The sequence below is a fragment of the Phalangium opilio genome, unplaced genomic scaffold (genome assembly GCF_054372755.1).
Source record: "Phalangium opilio isolate 3A_F unplaced genomic scaffold, DU_Popi_V2 ptg000024l_1, whole genome shotgun sequence".
Classification (NCBI taxonomy): Eukaryota; Metazoa; Arthropoda; class Arachnida; order Opiliones; family Phalangiidae; genus Phalangium; species Phalangium opilio.
The window spans coordinates 2862876-2878701 of NW_028324155.1; the positions used below are offsets into that span (position 1 = coordinate 2862876).

The 15826-nt window shown below is 39.3% G+C and overlaps 1 protein-coding gene and 1 long non-coding RNA gene across 7 annotated transcripts in view; one reads left to right on the forward strand and one right to left on the reverse strand.

Annotated features, from left to right (window-relative positions):
* The window catches only part of ct (homeobox protein, cut), a 368988-nt gene that overhangs the window by 62699 nt on the left and 290463 nt on the right, over positions 1-15826 (forward strand). For all 6 annotated transcript variants that reach the window (XM_089867871.1, XM_089867875.1, XM_089867872.1 and 3 more), the window contains exon 2: positions 5493-5603. In XM_089867871.1, coding sequence (XP_089723997.1) covers positions 5493-5603 — 111 coding nt within the window. The remainder of the gene's footprint in view (positions 1-5492; positions 5604-15826) is intronic.
* LOC149692156 (uncharacterized) lies at positions 2463-3431 on the reverse strand. Its single transcript, XR_016382905.1, has 2 exons — positions 3398-3431; positions 2463-2828 (listed from the first exon to the last, which is right to left on the reverse strand). It is a non-coding gene; the product is annotated as an uncharacterized LOC149692156 (long non-coding RNA).

Below are 15826 nucleotides of genomic sequence, written 5' to 3' on the forward strand. Positions count from 1 at the left end.
CGAACCCCTAAATCGCCGCCACTCCTAAGTTTTATGACTTTGCTGGGCTAAAGGATATTTTTACACCCTAGTAACAAAATCATAAGTCGAACCTTTCAAATGTATTACTATAGCCTTCGCAATAGTACAGTATCTCTGTGCAAATACAAGCCTCGCTATACGACAATTCTTATTTTAGTTTATAGTACAATGTTATTCTTGAAGTTCTTTACATATAAATCATGTTTGACTTAAGTATTTAATAATCGAACCATAAAAATTCAAAGCTTATCTTTGAAAAAAGGTCCTGGGAAAACCCCATAGTTGGGAAAACCATAATTTAAAATATTATTTTAAGTATAAATTGTATCATAGCTTGTTGTGGATCGCCGGATTCCAAAACCCACCCCTCTGTCGCCATCAACTTCTCCTTCGAAGGGAATATCCCGAATTTTATCTTTTTCTCCTTTCTTGATGGTCCCCCGAAAGAAGCGCGCTGCAAAGTGCCTCCATCTGGATGCTTTATAAATAAAGGATAATTTTAGAAGTTCATCAATTAAAGTTCGTGTAAGATTTATTGCGTTAAAAATATGGAATTTACATACATGTAATTGTCATTCAGACAACAACCTGCTGGTATTCGCTGCAAAATCTTTACAGAGACAGAGACAAACACAAATATAATTTTAATTTATACTTTAAAATATGGGCTTCCAAAGACCTACTTTATCGCGCAATTAATTTTAAAAAGGCCATTTAGAAATATAATCAAACGTAAATTATCTATATCCATATGTAGACTGTATTTCTGAAATTTTAGCTTCAATTAAGCTAAAAACATTAATTTCAATTACCTAATTAATGTCTATCGATTTAATTTTTTTAAATTAATTAATTATTTAATTAAGTAAGTAATGAAAAGAAACGATTATTTATAAAAGCGACTAGCTCCTAAATAAACTATAACCAACTTTTAATATACTTAATTGAGCATACGCCCGTCATGAAAAATTGAGGTAAAACCATTTAATTTGTTGTTATAATTTGAAATACACGATAACCTCGTCCTCAATTTTCATCAAAAGAAAAAACCTCTTTTTTTTTCTTTTTAAATTTAAGGGGAATTAATTTAACATATAAATAAAAAAGGGTTTTTATAGGCGTAGCTTTTTCGTGCAAAATTTGTGAACTGGAATAATATTATATGGTCTACTATAAAGTTGTCGTGAACGCGAATTTTTCCAAATTTCTATCCACTCACTCACGTATATCATAACTTCTCACGTCCAGGGTGGTTTTGATTATACGTTGAAATCATCTCACAATTCTTCCTCTAAATCATTCGCAGTTTAATCTATCGTGAAAGTTAGACTTATGGCATCCTTTATACTATTTTCCTATAGAGGAAGAAATAGTTCAAGCAAACTCAATCTTGAAAATATTTCTTATATAATGTCGTAAAACGGCGCATTATAAATAAAGCGGCACGAGTTGAATTTATAAAATATATTTTTTATGGGATATATTTGGGGAAAAAGTATTTATCAGTACCTTACAAGGAGTATGAAATATTTCTTTAAAATAAAATTGTATTTTTAAGACTCTTATAGAGGTAAAAACATTTCGAAAAATTGGAAGATTTGAAAACATCAAATTTCATGGGAGTTTTTTTTTTATTTTATTTATTTTATGATACCATGCACACGAGTTCTTCTGGTTTATATTTAAAAGGAAAACTTATTTTTATGGACCACAAACGGACATACCATATCTAATTTTTCCCCTCTTCAAGAATACATTTCTGTATTTTATGTATCGGACCCCCCATTCCAGTTTAAGGGGCTGACCATAAAGATTTGGAGGACGTGGTCAAAAAAATGTTTAGTTAGAATTAAGGTTCGACACCAGGAGACCCGCTTTAAAAGGAGCACCAGCTTCTAAGAAATATTATCCTTCCAATCCATCCATACTTCTTAGGCTGATCATCACAAGCCTATGAGCCAACTCCATTATGATCAGATGTGAATTTGGGACGTTTAATTTTGTTGTAACCCCCAAAATTTCCGTTTAAAAATACCCTCAGGTGTATATATATACCCATAAAAACATATACACCCAAAGAGGTTAAGGTACAAAATATCCTCACTAGGGCGACCCGGCGACGTACTTCGTGTCGAACAGCGATACCAGGAAATCGTAAATAGCCTTATATTTTTTTTCTTCCACTCGGTCTCTCTCAGGTCCTTCGCCTTTAGTACAGCCAAGGCTTAAAAGGCTCTAAACTGGCGCATCCCTTTTCCTTATTATCGACTCTCGGGATATCGTAGTTTAGCCTAGCTGAACCTCCTGCGACAATTTCGGCCCACTCGATTTAATAACGGGTTATTTCCCGCGTATAGGAAAGGAGGAGAAGAGGAAGAGGAGGAGGGCAGACCGTTTTTAATACAGTTCGGCGGATTCGTATTAAACTCGATGTAAAACGCTTTTATATCTTTTCCTTTTTCCTCTTCCTTCATATCCTCCTACTCCTTCACCCTCTCCCGAATTTATTTCAACCTAACCCCGAAAATATATACCTACCGCGCTGTGTTTACTGACGTTGATAACTTTGTGTAACAAAATCTCTATTCTTATACTCAATTTTCTTGGGTAAATTATACGCATTCTCGATTACAGCTATAATAATTCCTTCTTCGGGAAATGGCTACTCTCCTATTTCCCATTTACTAAAGATCGCGCGGGTATTTGGTTCGTTCCTCTCTCTATACGACCCTATAGGCTAAAAATTATCCATTTTTACGACGCTAGCGTGTTGAGCTCTGCTTATCGACGAACTGAATTGTACCATACTAAAAAGAAAAAAAAAAATAAAGGTTCATTTTTAAACTGTTTTCTCTTGAGATTTTAATAAAACAGGATAAGGGTTGCCAGATGTTTTTATTCGGGAGTGTAGCCCAAATACATTCAAAAAACCGCCCAAATTATCAATCTTTAACTGATCGAGGATAAAAGTGTTTAATTTTGAAACTGTGTTTTCTTGGGATTTTAATAAAACAGGATGATAAGGGATGCCAGATGTTTTTATTGGGAAGTATAGCCCAAATACCTTCAAAAAACCGCCCAAATTATCAATTTAAACTAAACTCATGGAGGATATAAGGCAACTCTATCGAGTACAGGCTACTAGAAAAGTAGAATTCCGCCATAAACAGCTAAAAACACAGAGCCAATGGCGATCCTGTCTAATAAGGGAGATCCATAGGAGCTACACTGCATTGCATCTGTGTTGAAACAAATTTCAAGCAGGGATATAAACCCCCAACCAATAGCCGAAGTTTCCCTTCCCATCATACTTTGGTTAAATGTTGCGTGTAACAGAGTTTAATCGTTTTTACCCTCCAACAGGCGAAAAATTTACCTTTTTGCGACCATATTCGACTGGCTTCCAGGCGGACAAGAAAGGCCATGCAGCAGCCCATCTTTCCTATAAATGAAAATGATCCTGCAGTTATTTTATAGCATTCGGAGAGTTGGGGAAACTAAAAACTAATATAAAAGGGTGTTGCGAGCGATTTCGTTTATTTGGCCCCCCTGAAAACGAAGAAGCCCTTCATTCCTTCTTCCATTTTCGGTTTCTGTGACAGATTTATTAGTAAAAACGTTAAAAAAACTTATATCCGCGATATCTATCGTTCCAGATGCTCCTAGAGCAGCAGCCAGCGCCTTTTCCGTTTATAATGACGCTTATAATTTGTGTGTTGTAGGATTTTTGGCGTATAATTTTTATCATCCACCTTAATTCTTCTTCCCCGAAGCCCCTAGCTAGCTTTTAGGTTTTTAAAAGCTGTAGGGTTAGCTTGCCTTTCATCGGAGCTCGGTTCAAATGATAATAAAGAACCTTTTGGGTAGAAAACCTAGAGCCTAGCAATTAGAGAAAATAAAATTTAAGCTAGGCCTAAACCTTCATGGTATCCGAATCGTAAACTATAGCAAATTTTTTATTTTCGAAAATTTTTAAAATTTATTTTTGTAATGGAGAAGTGTAAGGCGAATTTTAGAACTATTCGTATAAATTAAACTCGGGTTTGTTTCAAAACGTATTTGAATAGAATAGCCGGGACTGTAAACGAGCTCTAAGGTTTTCTTAATTCGATGACCGTTGATAATAGGTTAGGGGTTAAAATGGGGAATATTCGGCGAACGGGGCGTGTAATGACTTAGGGAAGGGTTTTGTCTTTTAAAGATACCTTGTTCAAACGCGTGAGGCTATTTTGGAAAATCCCGACAGAATTTATGGTCATTTTACTCGGGTTAACTGCTAGCGATCTATTAGCGCTACACACCCCACCACCACCAAGGCCTTGGCTCATGCAGTTAACCAAAATTAACCGATTGTGTTCGCTAAGGCCTAACTGCTCTTCCTCTCTCTCGTTCTCTCTCTATCCGCTTTTCAGTTTTCCCTGGTCGCGCGACGCTCTCAATAACTTAACATTAATTCCTTTAATAAACAGGCGAATGATTCTTTAGGCGTTGGTTATGTTACATTGGAGCGGACGCGGGGGCGAGCGGGCGTAACAGGTTAAACATTTAGGTATAAATTTAGCATCTTGACTGGCAACGTTTATCAGCATCTGCGTGTATAGAGATTCTCTCATGGCGCTATAGCTGCTAGCTTCTCCCGATTGTAATCCGGGCTATCGCCTTTTCCTTGCTTTAATTAAGTCTTTCCCTCTTTAGATAGAGTAAGGCTCTCTTTGAGTATGTATACATCGTTTCCCAACACAAACTCTCTCTCTCTCTCTTTCACTCTCTCCTCCTTCATTCTTAGCTAATCTATTGAACAAGCTCGCTTCGAAGTATAAACCGTTCGGCGTTGTGAGCGGTACTTGTTTAAGATTAAGCAGTGATAAAGGGGTTTGAACGAGTGATTTAAGCGAAGGAAAGCGGCGTTCGGGTGACGACAACACCGGCCTGCAGACAACCTCCCTATAACTTACCCCCAGCCAGGTCAGGTTCGACACGAGTTCCTTATTAGCCTTTCTGGTTGCGTCACGCTTTACGTTATGATTTCCTCGTGTCTAAATATTTCTCAATACCTTATAGGTCTTGTACTATGTCCCCCCCTTCCCCCTAGCCCCATCTTAAACTCATCACTTGTTGAAAGGTCTTCGTTAAGGGCCTCGCGCAGTTTCTAAGATAAGTCTGGTTTACGTAAGCCAACAGTTATTGACGCGTTGCGAGCTATCAGATACTAAACAAAACGTGTTACGTGATATTTACGGCCCAATTAAGCCTAATTCTTGCCGTCTCTAAGCCAATCAATTTAGTTTTAGAGTATGCACTTGGTCGGCCCGCACTAGAAAACTTGACTGGTACTTAATAATAAGGAAATTAAGCCTATTTCTTGACAATCTTAAATATATCTTTACTTTACCTTAAGAACAAAGTTATATAAAAGAACTGGAAATAATGTATTTTTATCTTCTTTTCTTTTTCTTTTGTATAATTTGTAGAAAGAACTAGACGAGACCGCCACAGAGCTCGCCAACCGACAAGATGAAAGTGAAATATCAAGAAAGAAACTCGTCGAACTCAGCCGGGAATTTAAAAGAAGTACGCCAGAGGTAAGTCTGATATGAATATTTGTGGATTCCATGCAGCCCACACGTTGCATGAGTATACGCGCTTAGTATTGTTTACGCAAAACTTATTAAAGCGGGCAACCAGGATGACGCTCTTAATTCCCATTATGACTTTAAAAAGAGGGAAATAAAAAGGTTTTTGAAACCCATTTACGGTACTGAATACCGTTTCCGTATGTATTTTTCGCCTTTCTATATCCCAAGCTGAGATGAAGAAAACTTGGTATCTAACGCTCGTATATACGGTCCCGTAAAATTTAAATATTTTAGCAGTTTTCTCTCTTACCCCTTACACCCCTTGAAAACTTGCAGCAATAACTTAGCTCTTACGAAAGAAAAATCTTCAATTATTTCAAGTTTTAAAAATTATTCCCCGCCGGCTTTCAAAAACCGGATGACTCTATTGTTTTCCCCCCATTCTTTATATTATCCTTTTTCATACAATATACCTTATGAGGTAGTATTTTTACTACTTCAACAATCCTTCGGAAAGGATTTATATCTCGCTTTGAATTTTTAATTTTTCTTCTCTTTTGATTTGCAATTAGGCACTCGAAATAATGAAGACCTTCTCGCGTATTACTACCTTTTATCTATTCACCCGACCCTTTTTTACATTTCTTTTAATTCCTACCGGGGCTTCTATCCCCCCCAACTCGAAGTATAAACGCTTAGCTCCAACGACAATTGTAAAGATTTTCCCTTTCGTCTTCTTGTTTTTGCATGCATTTTGTCGCCGTACACTTGGATTAAAAATGGCTAGGTTCTATCGAATTATTTCTTTACTTTGTTGATTTAACGTTTTCTGAAGAATACCCATAATGCAATGGCTTCTTTTAGCCGTAATCGCTTTTAATTACTGATATATGTACGGCGAAAGTTAGTGTAATAATAACGTAAGAGGTATTACATTTGATAGGAGGGAAGGTACATTTAAGTTTTGATACTCGAGTTGAAATGGTGCATTCTTCTCTCCTATTTGCAATTTTTTTAAATGTACCTGGTAATTTACGGTGTGGAGAAAAGGTAGTTAAGAGGTTTTTACTCGCAACAAACCATCGACTTAATACTTAAAATACTTTTGTTTTTCTATATATTCCCCGTTTTGTTTTATGAATTGTTGATCAGCTTCTATGTTTTAGAGAGTGGAAGAAGCTCTTGGTATTCCACGCTTTACTTATAACCATCACACATATATTATAAATTTGATGGTGAAAGAAAACATATTTTTATTAAAATTTACCATCTCTGAGTGCTTTAAGGTATATAGAAAGTGTAGGTTGAGAATCAATTAGCAACTTGCTGTATATGCACTATGCATATCCACAACTTCATATTAATTTTTTTTAACTATTTATTTACATTTTTTTCTTACGTAATGATATTTTAAAGTTAAATTTGCCTTTGAGATTTAAATAATTTTCAAAGTGTACAAAAAATAGGCGTAAGGAAAATCGAAACTTGCCCCTTGATGTTGGCCTTTGAGTCGTACTTTGAAGTAAAGGGGCAGAAACACTTTTACAGGCGTTGATATAGAAATTTATATTTTCTATATTTTGATTTAAAAAAAATACGAAATCCCTAAATTTTAACACTGATTTACATCCCATTTTATCTAATTTCTTTTACATTCAACCTAAAACGAACATTAGATAATCCAATTACCTGTCCATGCAGCTCGAGGTATTTAAATTTCGAACATCTTTTCAATAAGCTTTCATACGAAATACCAAGAGTATTATAATGTTATTACCCCGCTCTTATAAAAAGGTAAAGAGCTTTAATGACTATCAAAGTTAAATAAGTAAAAAAGTGTATACGTATACGGTGTATAAACGTTGATGATATTACGGACCCCGATCTTTTGTATAAAAGCCAGCCCTTTAATGTCAGTAAAGGGACCAGCGCTTCGTTCCTGGGATTTGCTGGACCGTACCGTAAATATATACCAACCAAAGGGTCCAGGGAAGATGATAGTCTAACAAAAATCCTCTCTCTATTATCCCGAAAAAGTTTTCCTCGTGTAACTGCTTTAAATCCCCCGGACTTTCGTGTACTCCCTAAACACTATGTTGAGTTTAAGCTCGTGCTAATAATAACGAACGCTACTTGACTTTAGCTAAAAACTCATTACGAAATAACCACCGCTTATAACGGGAAATTTTTGTATTCAATCGCTGTTTTCACTATGGAGAAGAACGCGTTGCGTTACCACAAAATTAGACGAATTCTTGCCTTGTAGTTATTGAAATCTCAGGGTGGAATGTCTCTACCCGCTTATACTCTTCTTATTCGAAAGCAAAGACCCTTGAAGAGTATTCGGTGGCGTTCCAAGCGCGAAAAGGTGAATCCGTTTTGTCGACAATTTTGCCTTCTCCTTTTTAAAAGCTTCTTTCGTATGTGTACGAGAGGAAAAAAAAAGAACCTTAGCTCCCGAGCGTGTTAAAATGTTAAAGGCCGGATGGTAAGGGATGCTGTATATTAGCATCCCCAATTTCTAAAGAAGCTTAAGAGCTATAGGGATGTAGGAAGAGAGACAGGAGGAGTTTATAATCACCATCCTAGATAGAGAGTTAAGATGAGGATGGTGTATGCGTGGGTGAGAGGTAGACAGACGTCAGCGCTGCTGGACATAAGGGGACTCGAACCTTTCGCTTTCCTTTACTTTTCTATTAAAAGAGTTGATGAACTCCGATGACAGAAAACGACTCGTTATACGTAAAACCCGATGCTCAGTGTCCGATTTTATAAAAGTCATCAAGCGGCAGATGGAAAAAGGGATGGTGGCATGGAGAGAGAGGGTAAAAAGGATGGGGAGATTATTATATCTTTTCGGCAAAATTATTAGTCGTTCTATTATGACGCTCTCAACGATGATGAGGACCCCTTCCCCACTCGTTTTGCGCTTGGAAGAATTCACCGTATAACTTTAGTGGACCTGAAAAGAGAGGGATGGAGGGAAAAATCTTGGACCAAGCCCTAACTCCGCATGCCCTAGCTGGTTCCTTGAACGGGATGGGGTAAGGGTGTATTCCGGAAGCGATGGCGCCGCCCAGCTCGTCGGAAACTGATGCTATAGTGAGCTAAATGCTGGACGCGCCTGAATAAAAGGTGCTGGGGGGCCATCAGTGGAATGGGCTTCGATGGACCCTCGCCGAATTAAGAAAGCTCGAAAGATTCTCGGATTTTACTGGGCGAAATAGAATTAAAAGACGGTGACAGAAAGGGTTAGGAAAAAAGTTATTTAAGAGAGAGGGGTCCGATGAGGCCGAAATTCTTTTAAAAAGAGAAAGAAGTTTGGTGGTGCCGGAATGAAAAGGAACCGGCCAAGTGGTGATGAGAACAACGTAGCTATACACTAGAATGAAGGTGATTGGTGGACGGGATTTTTCTTTTCGTTTTCCTCTTACAGGATGGTTTTCGGAAGTGTATTAGGCCGGAACAGTGGCTGCCCTTTTTCCTCACTATTCCCTTCTAGGATTTTCTTCTTCCGTCCAATCTGGAATGACACTCTTTTGAAAGCTAGTCGCTCGTGAAAGTCGCCTGCCCGCCCTCCTTTTCTCCTAGCTAGCTTTGTCGGATAATAAAAGTCAACTCGTTTTAAATACTCTTTCCTTCTATACTATACCCTCCTCCTTTTTCGTCTCCGAGCTTGACCTCTCACGGACCTTTCCTCCCAGCTCGGATAGAATCTCCAGTAGTCTTAACACAGCATCCAAGATAGCTAGCAACCCTTTTTCTTTTTTCGTTTTCGACACGACTCGGAGAAGGAGTGAAGATGAAGAAGAAGAAGAAGGGTATCTCTCTTGCCTTGATGAGCTACTAGTACACTAGCGTATTAGGGAAATAGCTAGCGACTGGCCAGCTTTCTTTAGTAAAGGTATACGATTCCGTCGTAAGAAAAGAAATTGTTTCGTTGTCGTTCGTTCATTCGTTCGTGCCACCCTTCTCTCCTACTTGAAAAAGTTCTGCCACGTTCCAGCCAGGATCTAAAAGGGTAGACGATGGTGTGTGAATTCTAGCGTGCCAGCTCGGGATTAACACTTACTCTCCACTCTCCCCGGAAGTTTTCTATCAGATTGCGCCAGCTATCTCCTTCGAGAAACTTCTATTATCGGTGTAGCCGAAGCTCTCCCTTGTCTTAGCAATGCTAGAAATCTTGCCACGAATTCTTAAGAAATCATGCAAAAATCGGGGTGGGACTTAAAACAGTCAGGAATGGAGATAGAAATACCTCTCGGTGGAATCAAAAAAAAAAAAACTTTATTCGCTTCTCAAAACCCTTGCAGGTCTCAACTTCTCTTAGAAAGCTTCTTTCTGCCTTTCTTATCTAATTGTAACGCGTAAAATGAAAGTATCTTTTTCCGTCGTTTAGAATTAAAAGAGGATTGTAATGTTTTCGGGATTTATTTCATCAGTGGTATTATTTTTTGGCGGGTAAGAATATTCCATTTCACGTCCTCGTCGGCTACTAATTCCGGGGGATCGTAATCCGTATTTTAATTAGCAATTACCGGGTATTTTATAGTCTATTTGACACCGGAGCGAACTAATTTTCAATCCCGCGGGCTAGCGTCGAAAAACTATTCCAGATTGGGAATGGGGGACGACGCGGACCTTCCCTTATCCTTTAAGTCAACGAGGAAAAGAAAAGAGAAGAGGGTCCGATCCTCGGACGACAGGACAGGCCGGAGAGAAAAGAATTATTGTAGAGGGGAAAGGATTATAATAGCGGGCCTAGGATCTCATTTATCGCGTACTGGGAGAGGTTTCTAAGCCTCGGTATATATACGGGTGATGGGGGATGAATCTCGGTTTCCTGATAACTCGTTTCCTGCTGGAGGAAAGGGACCTGAATAGAGGGTGCCAAGGATCTAAGACGAAAGAGGGGAAGGATTCATTCTCTCCCGTTCTCAGTGAACTAAAAACATTTAATTACCGCATGCTACAATTACAACAATCTGTATTCATAAAATTGAATTCCTTCAGAGGGAGAGAGAGAGATAGAAAGGGAAAGAAGGAGAATGGAGAGGTTAGGAAAAGCAGTTTTCGAGATTTTCCTTTTTGGCACCCCTTTTCCGTCGTTCCTTTTTACCCCTTACCCCAAAGCATCCTTAGCTTCTTCGTCTTCGCTTCTTCTTTCTCCGTTTCACCTCTCTCTCTCTCTGTCTCTCTCCTCCTTGCCACTCCCTTAATTCCCAGCGTCTCCAAATCCCATAATGACCGAGAAAAGACCCAATGGGTGTGGGTGGGTCCTGACTTAGGGGAGGAAGCTGATATCGGAAGGCGAAGGGGAGACCGGGGGAGAGGAGGAAAATGCTCGCGCCACTGCATATTAATGACGCGATTGGGAAGTCGCGCGGCTCTTTTCGAAAACCCTTTTCTCTCGTCGTTGTCTTTTTGGATGGTGCTGGACGGAGAAGCGTGTATGGGGATGGAATAAGGTGCGTTTCGTCTTCATCCCCCTGGTCCGTCCCAGTGGCGATGATGCGGCTCCGGATTTGTTTAGGATTCCATCAAGCCTACGGAGCGTCTCAATTAAGTGATGTTTCCACATCAACAAACGTCCTCGATTATTCTCTTACTCCTCTCTCTTTCTCTCGCTCTCTTTGGGGGTACGGAGCAACCGAGGGGGAAATGAGAATGAAACTGGGATGCACTCTTTCATCTACCATACACGTTTCTTTTTCTTCGTCATTTCGCGTTCTCTCTTTCAGATTTTCCAATCTTTTACTCTTGGTCTTCTTCTCCCTCCATCCTCATCTTCTTTCTCGCGCGCTCCTTATGCCTTTTTGCCAATGGGGAGATACTCTTAGAGGCCCGTTGAGACTAAAAGAAGGTAAAACGGGATGGAGGGGGGTCGCGATTTTGTGTTTGGACGAACAGTTTCCATACTCATTCACGAACATCCCGAAAGGTGGTGTATATATATCCCGCGACTGTTATTGTGGGACTTTTCCGAGGAAAAGTTAATTTTTGTTTTGGTAAAGCAAGTAAGGAAGGAAGGCAGGGTCTTTTACGGTGAAAGGTAGTTCTTCGACATATCGAGTGAGTGGTAAAGGCGCGTGGGTCATTCGGGAATTGTATCGGGTTGTTACGTCGAGAGCCATCCCTCTTTTTAATTAAAAATATTTACCTTTTTAATATCCTCGTTCGGAAACAGTCCGGAATTAATTAAGAAGGGAGCCATTAAGAAATTACATACACGCTGCACGAGGAGAGAGAGAGCTCCTTATCAATCATATATAGAAATATGCGTAAACTTTTGAGAAGGACCGTGTTGTTTTAAAACGGCGTGGAATTAATCTTAATTCCATCAATCTGCTCTCAGCATCTCAGACAATATAAGCCCTTTAAAATTGTACCACCATCTTTCCGCCTTTTCAAACCCATCCCCACCCTTTTCCCGTTGTATCCCCTCAAACTCTTTAACATTCGACAAAGGCGTTTTAAAAATGTTGATTCTTCGTCCGAGAAGAATTCAATTTCGGAGAAGAGGGTCTGCTCTCTTTCTCTCTCTCTCTGTCTCTCATCTAGTTGGGGGATACGAAGTGAGGAGGGAAAGCTTTGGAAGGTCCGATGTGTGTGCGGAATGAGGGCTCCTTTTCATTTAACAAATCTTCGCGCTTGCCATTAATATGCATGAAGAACAAAATAGTTATGTTGAGCAGCGGCGATTTGTAATTGGAAGCGATTGGAGTCCAAGAGAGAGAGAGAGAGAGAGAGAGAGAGAAGTATATCGTATACATCCATAGAGACGACCAGTCGCCAACGCAACTTAAATTTTATAAGAGAAGGATGAAGGGGGAGCGTGCATGCAGGCGGTGGGGGGTGGCGTTTATATTAACTTAATAATTTCTGCAAACGTCAAAGGGTAGGGGAACAAAGCCCGAATCCTTTTCGCCACCAAATTTCTCCGGCATTCTTAATCTAACCCCCTATATTCTCCCAACCCCAGAAGTCTTCTCTCTTTCTCTCCGTGGCGTTGATTCGCTCGAACGCCGTCATCTGCTCTTCTCTCTCTCTTTTAACCCTTTCAATATCGGAATCCGAATATTTTCCCCGTCGGAAAAGTATCACCTAAAATATGCCGGGCACCGACCGGCCCTGGGTCTCCTCGCGGCATCAGGGAGAGAGAGGTAGAGAGAGAAAATCTCCCTCACACAACCTCCCCACCATCCCTATTTTAATTAAGAATGTCTCTATCGGCTCGGATACCGCGTCAAGAGCCGTTCATTCAGGCGTTACGACTCAGTTTGTTTACAGTAATCTCAATACGCGCCCATCTATGGTATATAGATCCCTAGCAGCTAGCCAGACCCATCCCTCTAGGTCTCGAGCTATACCTACTTACCTCCCCTACTTCTCTCTCGCTCTCTTTAAGTATAAACCTTTGGTATTCAATTAGAAACTCGTATAGATACAAAATACGCCACTCTGTGCCAGCCAGGGATGCGTGGGGGATGGTGTATGGGAAGCTGAGGCGGTTATTTTATATTGGCCAGCGGCGAGATATCGATAAGCAGATTGCGGTCGACGAAAATTCTTCCCCGTAGAATCCTGCAGGGAAGAGGCTGGAGTGACTGCGGAGAGGAGGATGAAGAGCGACGCAACAGCACTGTGCCCAAAAGAGAGCGTCGGGGTCCACCGACTCTTTTCCTTTTACTTCCTTTCCATCCAAGTAGCTACGTCGCGCCCTCGAGCGTTAAAACCAGTCAAGCTTTTATACCGTATATATTTTATATATATATATAGGAGACCACTATAGGTATTACTGAACCGTTCAATGGAAGGGATATGTCCCTAGCTATGTCCCTCGAATCGGACGACCGGGGGTCTTCCGGGACCTACTTTATAAAATCCGAAACGCTAGTCGTTTGTTGTCTTTTAATTTATTTAGACGATGCGGGGGGATACCTACCTCTTTCGCTATCCTCGACTAGCTTTTCCAATTTACCCGAAGCCAGTATATATACACACACGTATATTAACTTCTCGACTGCCGCTTCAAACAACTCTTTGTTTATTTTATTAAACACAATTTAAACAACACTTCATTAAGTGATTTATATTCTCTAGCGAACTTGTTTGATACACGAAGCTTTCGATGATCCTCCATCCTTTGTTTTAAAATTCCTTATTCTTTTACCGCTTATAAGTATATCTCCTGTATTGTAGTTTTAGCTGGACGCCCTTTAGCTTATTTTATCTATAGAGGTAAGCCTTTGAAAAGGCACGAGTGGTTTAATATTTGTTAGAGTTGGTTAAATTCCTTTGTAATTTTAAATAAGGATAGACGTAAATATGTTTTATTGTCATACGTAGTATCAAACACATTGCAAAGTTGGTCTCCTGATTGATACAATGACAAATATAACACCCCTTGGAGATTTCCCGCCATATTTTTAAACCAGAGTGTCAATAATTGAATTGAGAAGTATTTTTTATAATAAATGCAATTTGAAATTCGCGCCAATTTTTTTCATAATATTAAAAACTAATTTATATTTAAAATGTTGAAATTCAGCGCAATTTATTTGTGCCTCATATTAGTTTCTACTGAAATGGTATGAAAAAATATTTTCCATGATTTCTTAACCTAAATTTTCCTAAAAAGAAATCTACAGTAGCATACAAAAACACCCTAGATGGCGTTGATCCCAAAGTGTAAGGCAGTAGTAAAAGTTCCAAAAGTGGCGTTTTTCCACTAAAACAATAGTAGATTTCATGCTATTTAAGTATGTTTGGAAATATTGACAACATTAGTTGGCTTATTGAAATAGTTGAGAATGGACTCCCTACGTTTTTGGTAGTATTGCATCGTGAGAGTGACCTCCAACTCGTCCAAAGTAGCAACTGTAAAGAATAACCCTCTTGATCCCGCCTTTCTTCCTCACTTGCAACTAAAATGGCGGGTTTTGAAGAAGCCGCGTACGTGATTGTGAATTTTAATGAAGTGTTTTATCGGGATTAAATCGGTGATAATGTACGAATTTATTGAACAATAACTTTCTAAACTCCAATGGATTCAAGATATCATTCCATTTCCTTCATTTTGTTGGTGAGTTTTAAGAAATAATCTTTTTTTTTTGGAGTACGATTTCGTCCCGTTAACTGATTGATGCGCGCGTTAATAATTTCGCCGGGCAGCCCGGGCCCGTGGGTTAGTTAAGCCTTTGTCACACGTTTACCCCGTAGCTGGGCATCGAACACAACCTCGGGGAAGACGGGGCGACGCCATTTATTGCACCACATTGGGAATGGTTATGGTTTGCGAGTAATCAGCCTTTATAGGCGTAATTAGCTGCTTATGAAGGAAAATTGCTTCATTTCATTATAATTATTAATTAATTAATTTTTTATTTATTTTATTTTTATTTATTTTAATTATTAAGTTCTTTTTTATTTATTTTATTAATTGTTTAATTAAATTTTTATTTATTAAATTATTTTGGTTTGTGGGCATGTTACGCATTTGAACAGAACCAATCCACGAAACCATTAAGGTATTTAGACGTCATACAAATAAAAGGTTCACGAAATCTTATTTTTATCGGTTTATCCTCACTTTATGCTATGGTATGATCCATACTGGTCTGGTACCATTATCCTCTCTCCGAAACGGAAGTCTTTTTTTCGATATTAGTCGTATAGAATCGATTAAGGCGGAAGTAAAAGAAAAACGGGACGCGCAAAAACAAAGGAAAAAGACAGAAGAAGACCATTTATAAAGCTAAAAAACAATCGCGTTATGGTTTCTTATAACTGATGGTGTTTAAGGCGATCGGAGCCCTTGGCAATCTAATAGAATAGCCATTCTGTCTCTCTCTCTTCGCTCCTGCCTCTTACCATCCCGAGGCCCTGTCTTCGAGTTAGAAGCTGATGATTGGAGTTCCCCTTTTTTGTACTTATAGTAAGAGGGTAGGTGGTTAGGGTACTGCGTACTCCTGAGTCCTGGTATAAATAATACCCAGCTGATATTGAGCTCTGATATCCTTTTTATCATCTGGCGAGATTTCTAGCTAGGCAGTGCACACTATCCTTTTTATATTGTGTATCAGAAACATAGAAATACTTACTCCTCGTCTATATATCGTTTTGGGGGAACCCAACCAACATCTCTCTTTAATCTCGATACGCTCCTATCCTCCGAGCACCAAAACACCATCTCCCTCCCTCGGCCTATTCCTGCTCGGGCTTGAAGG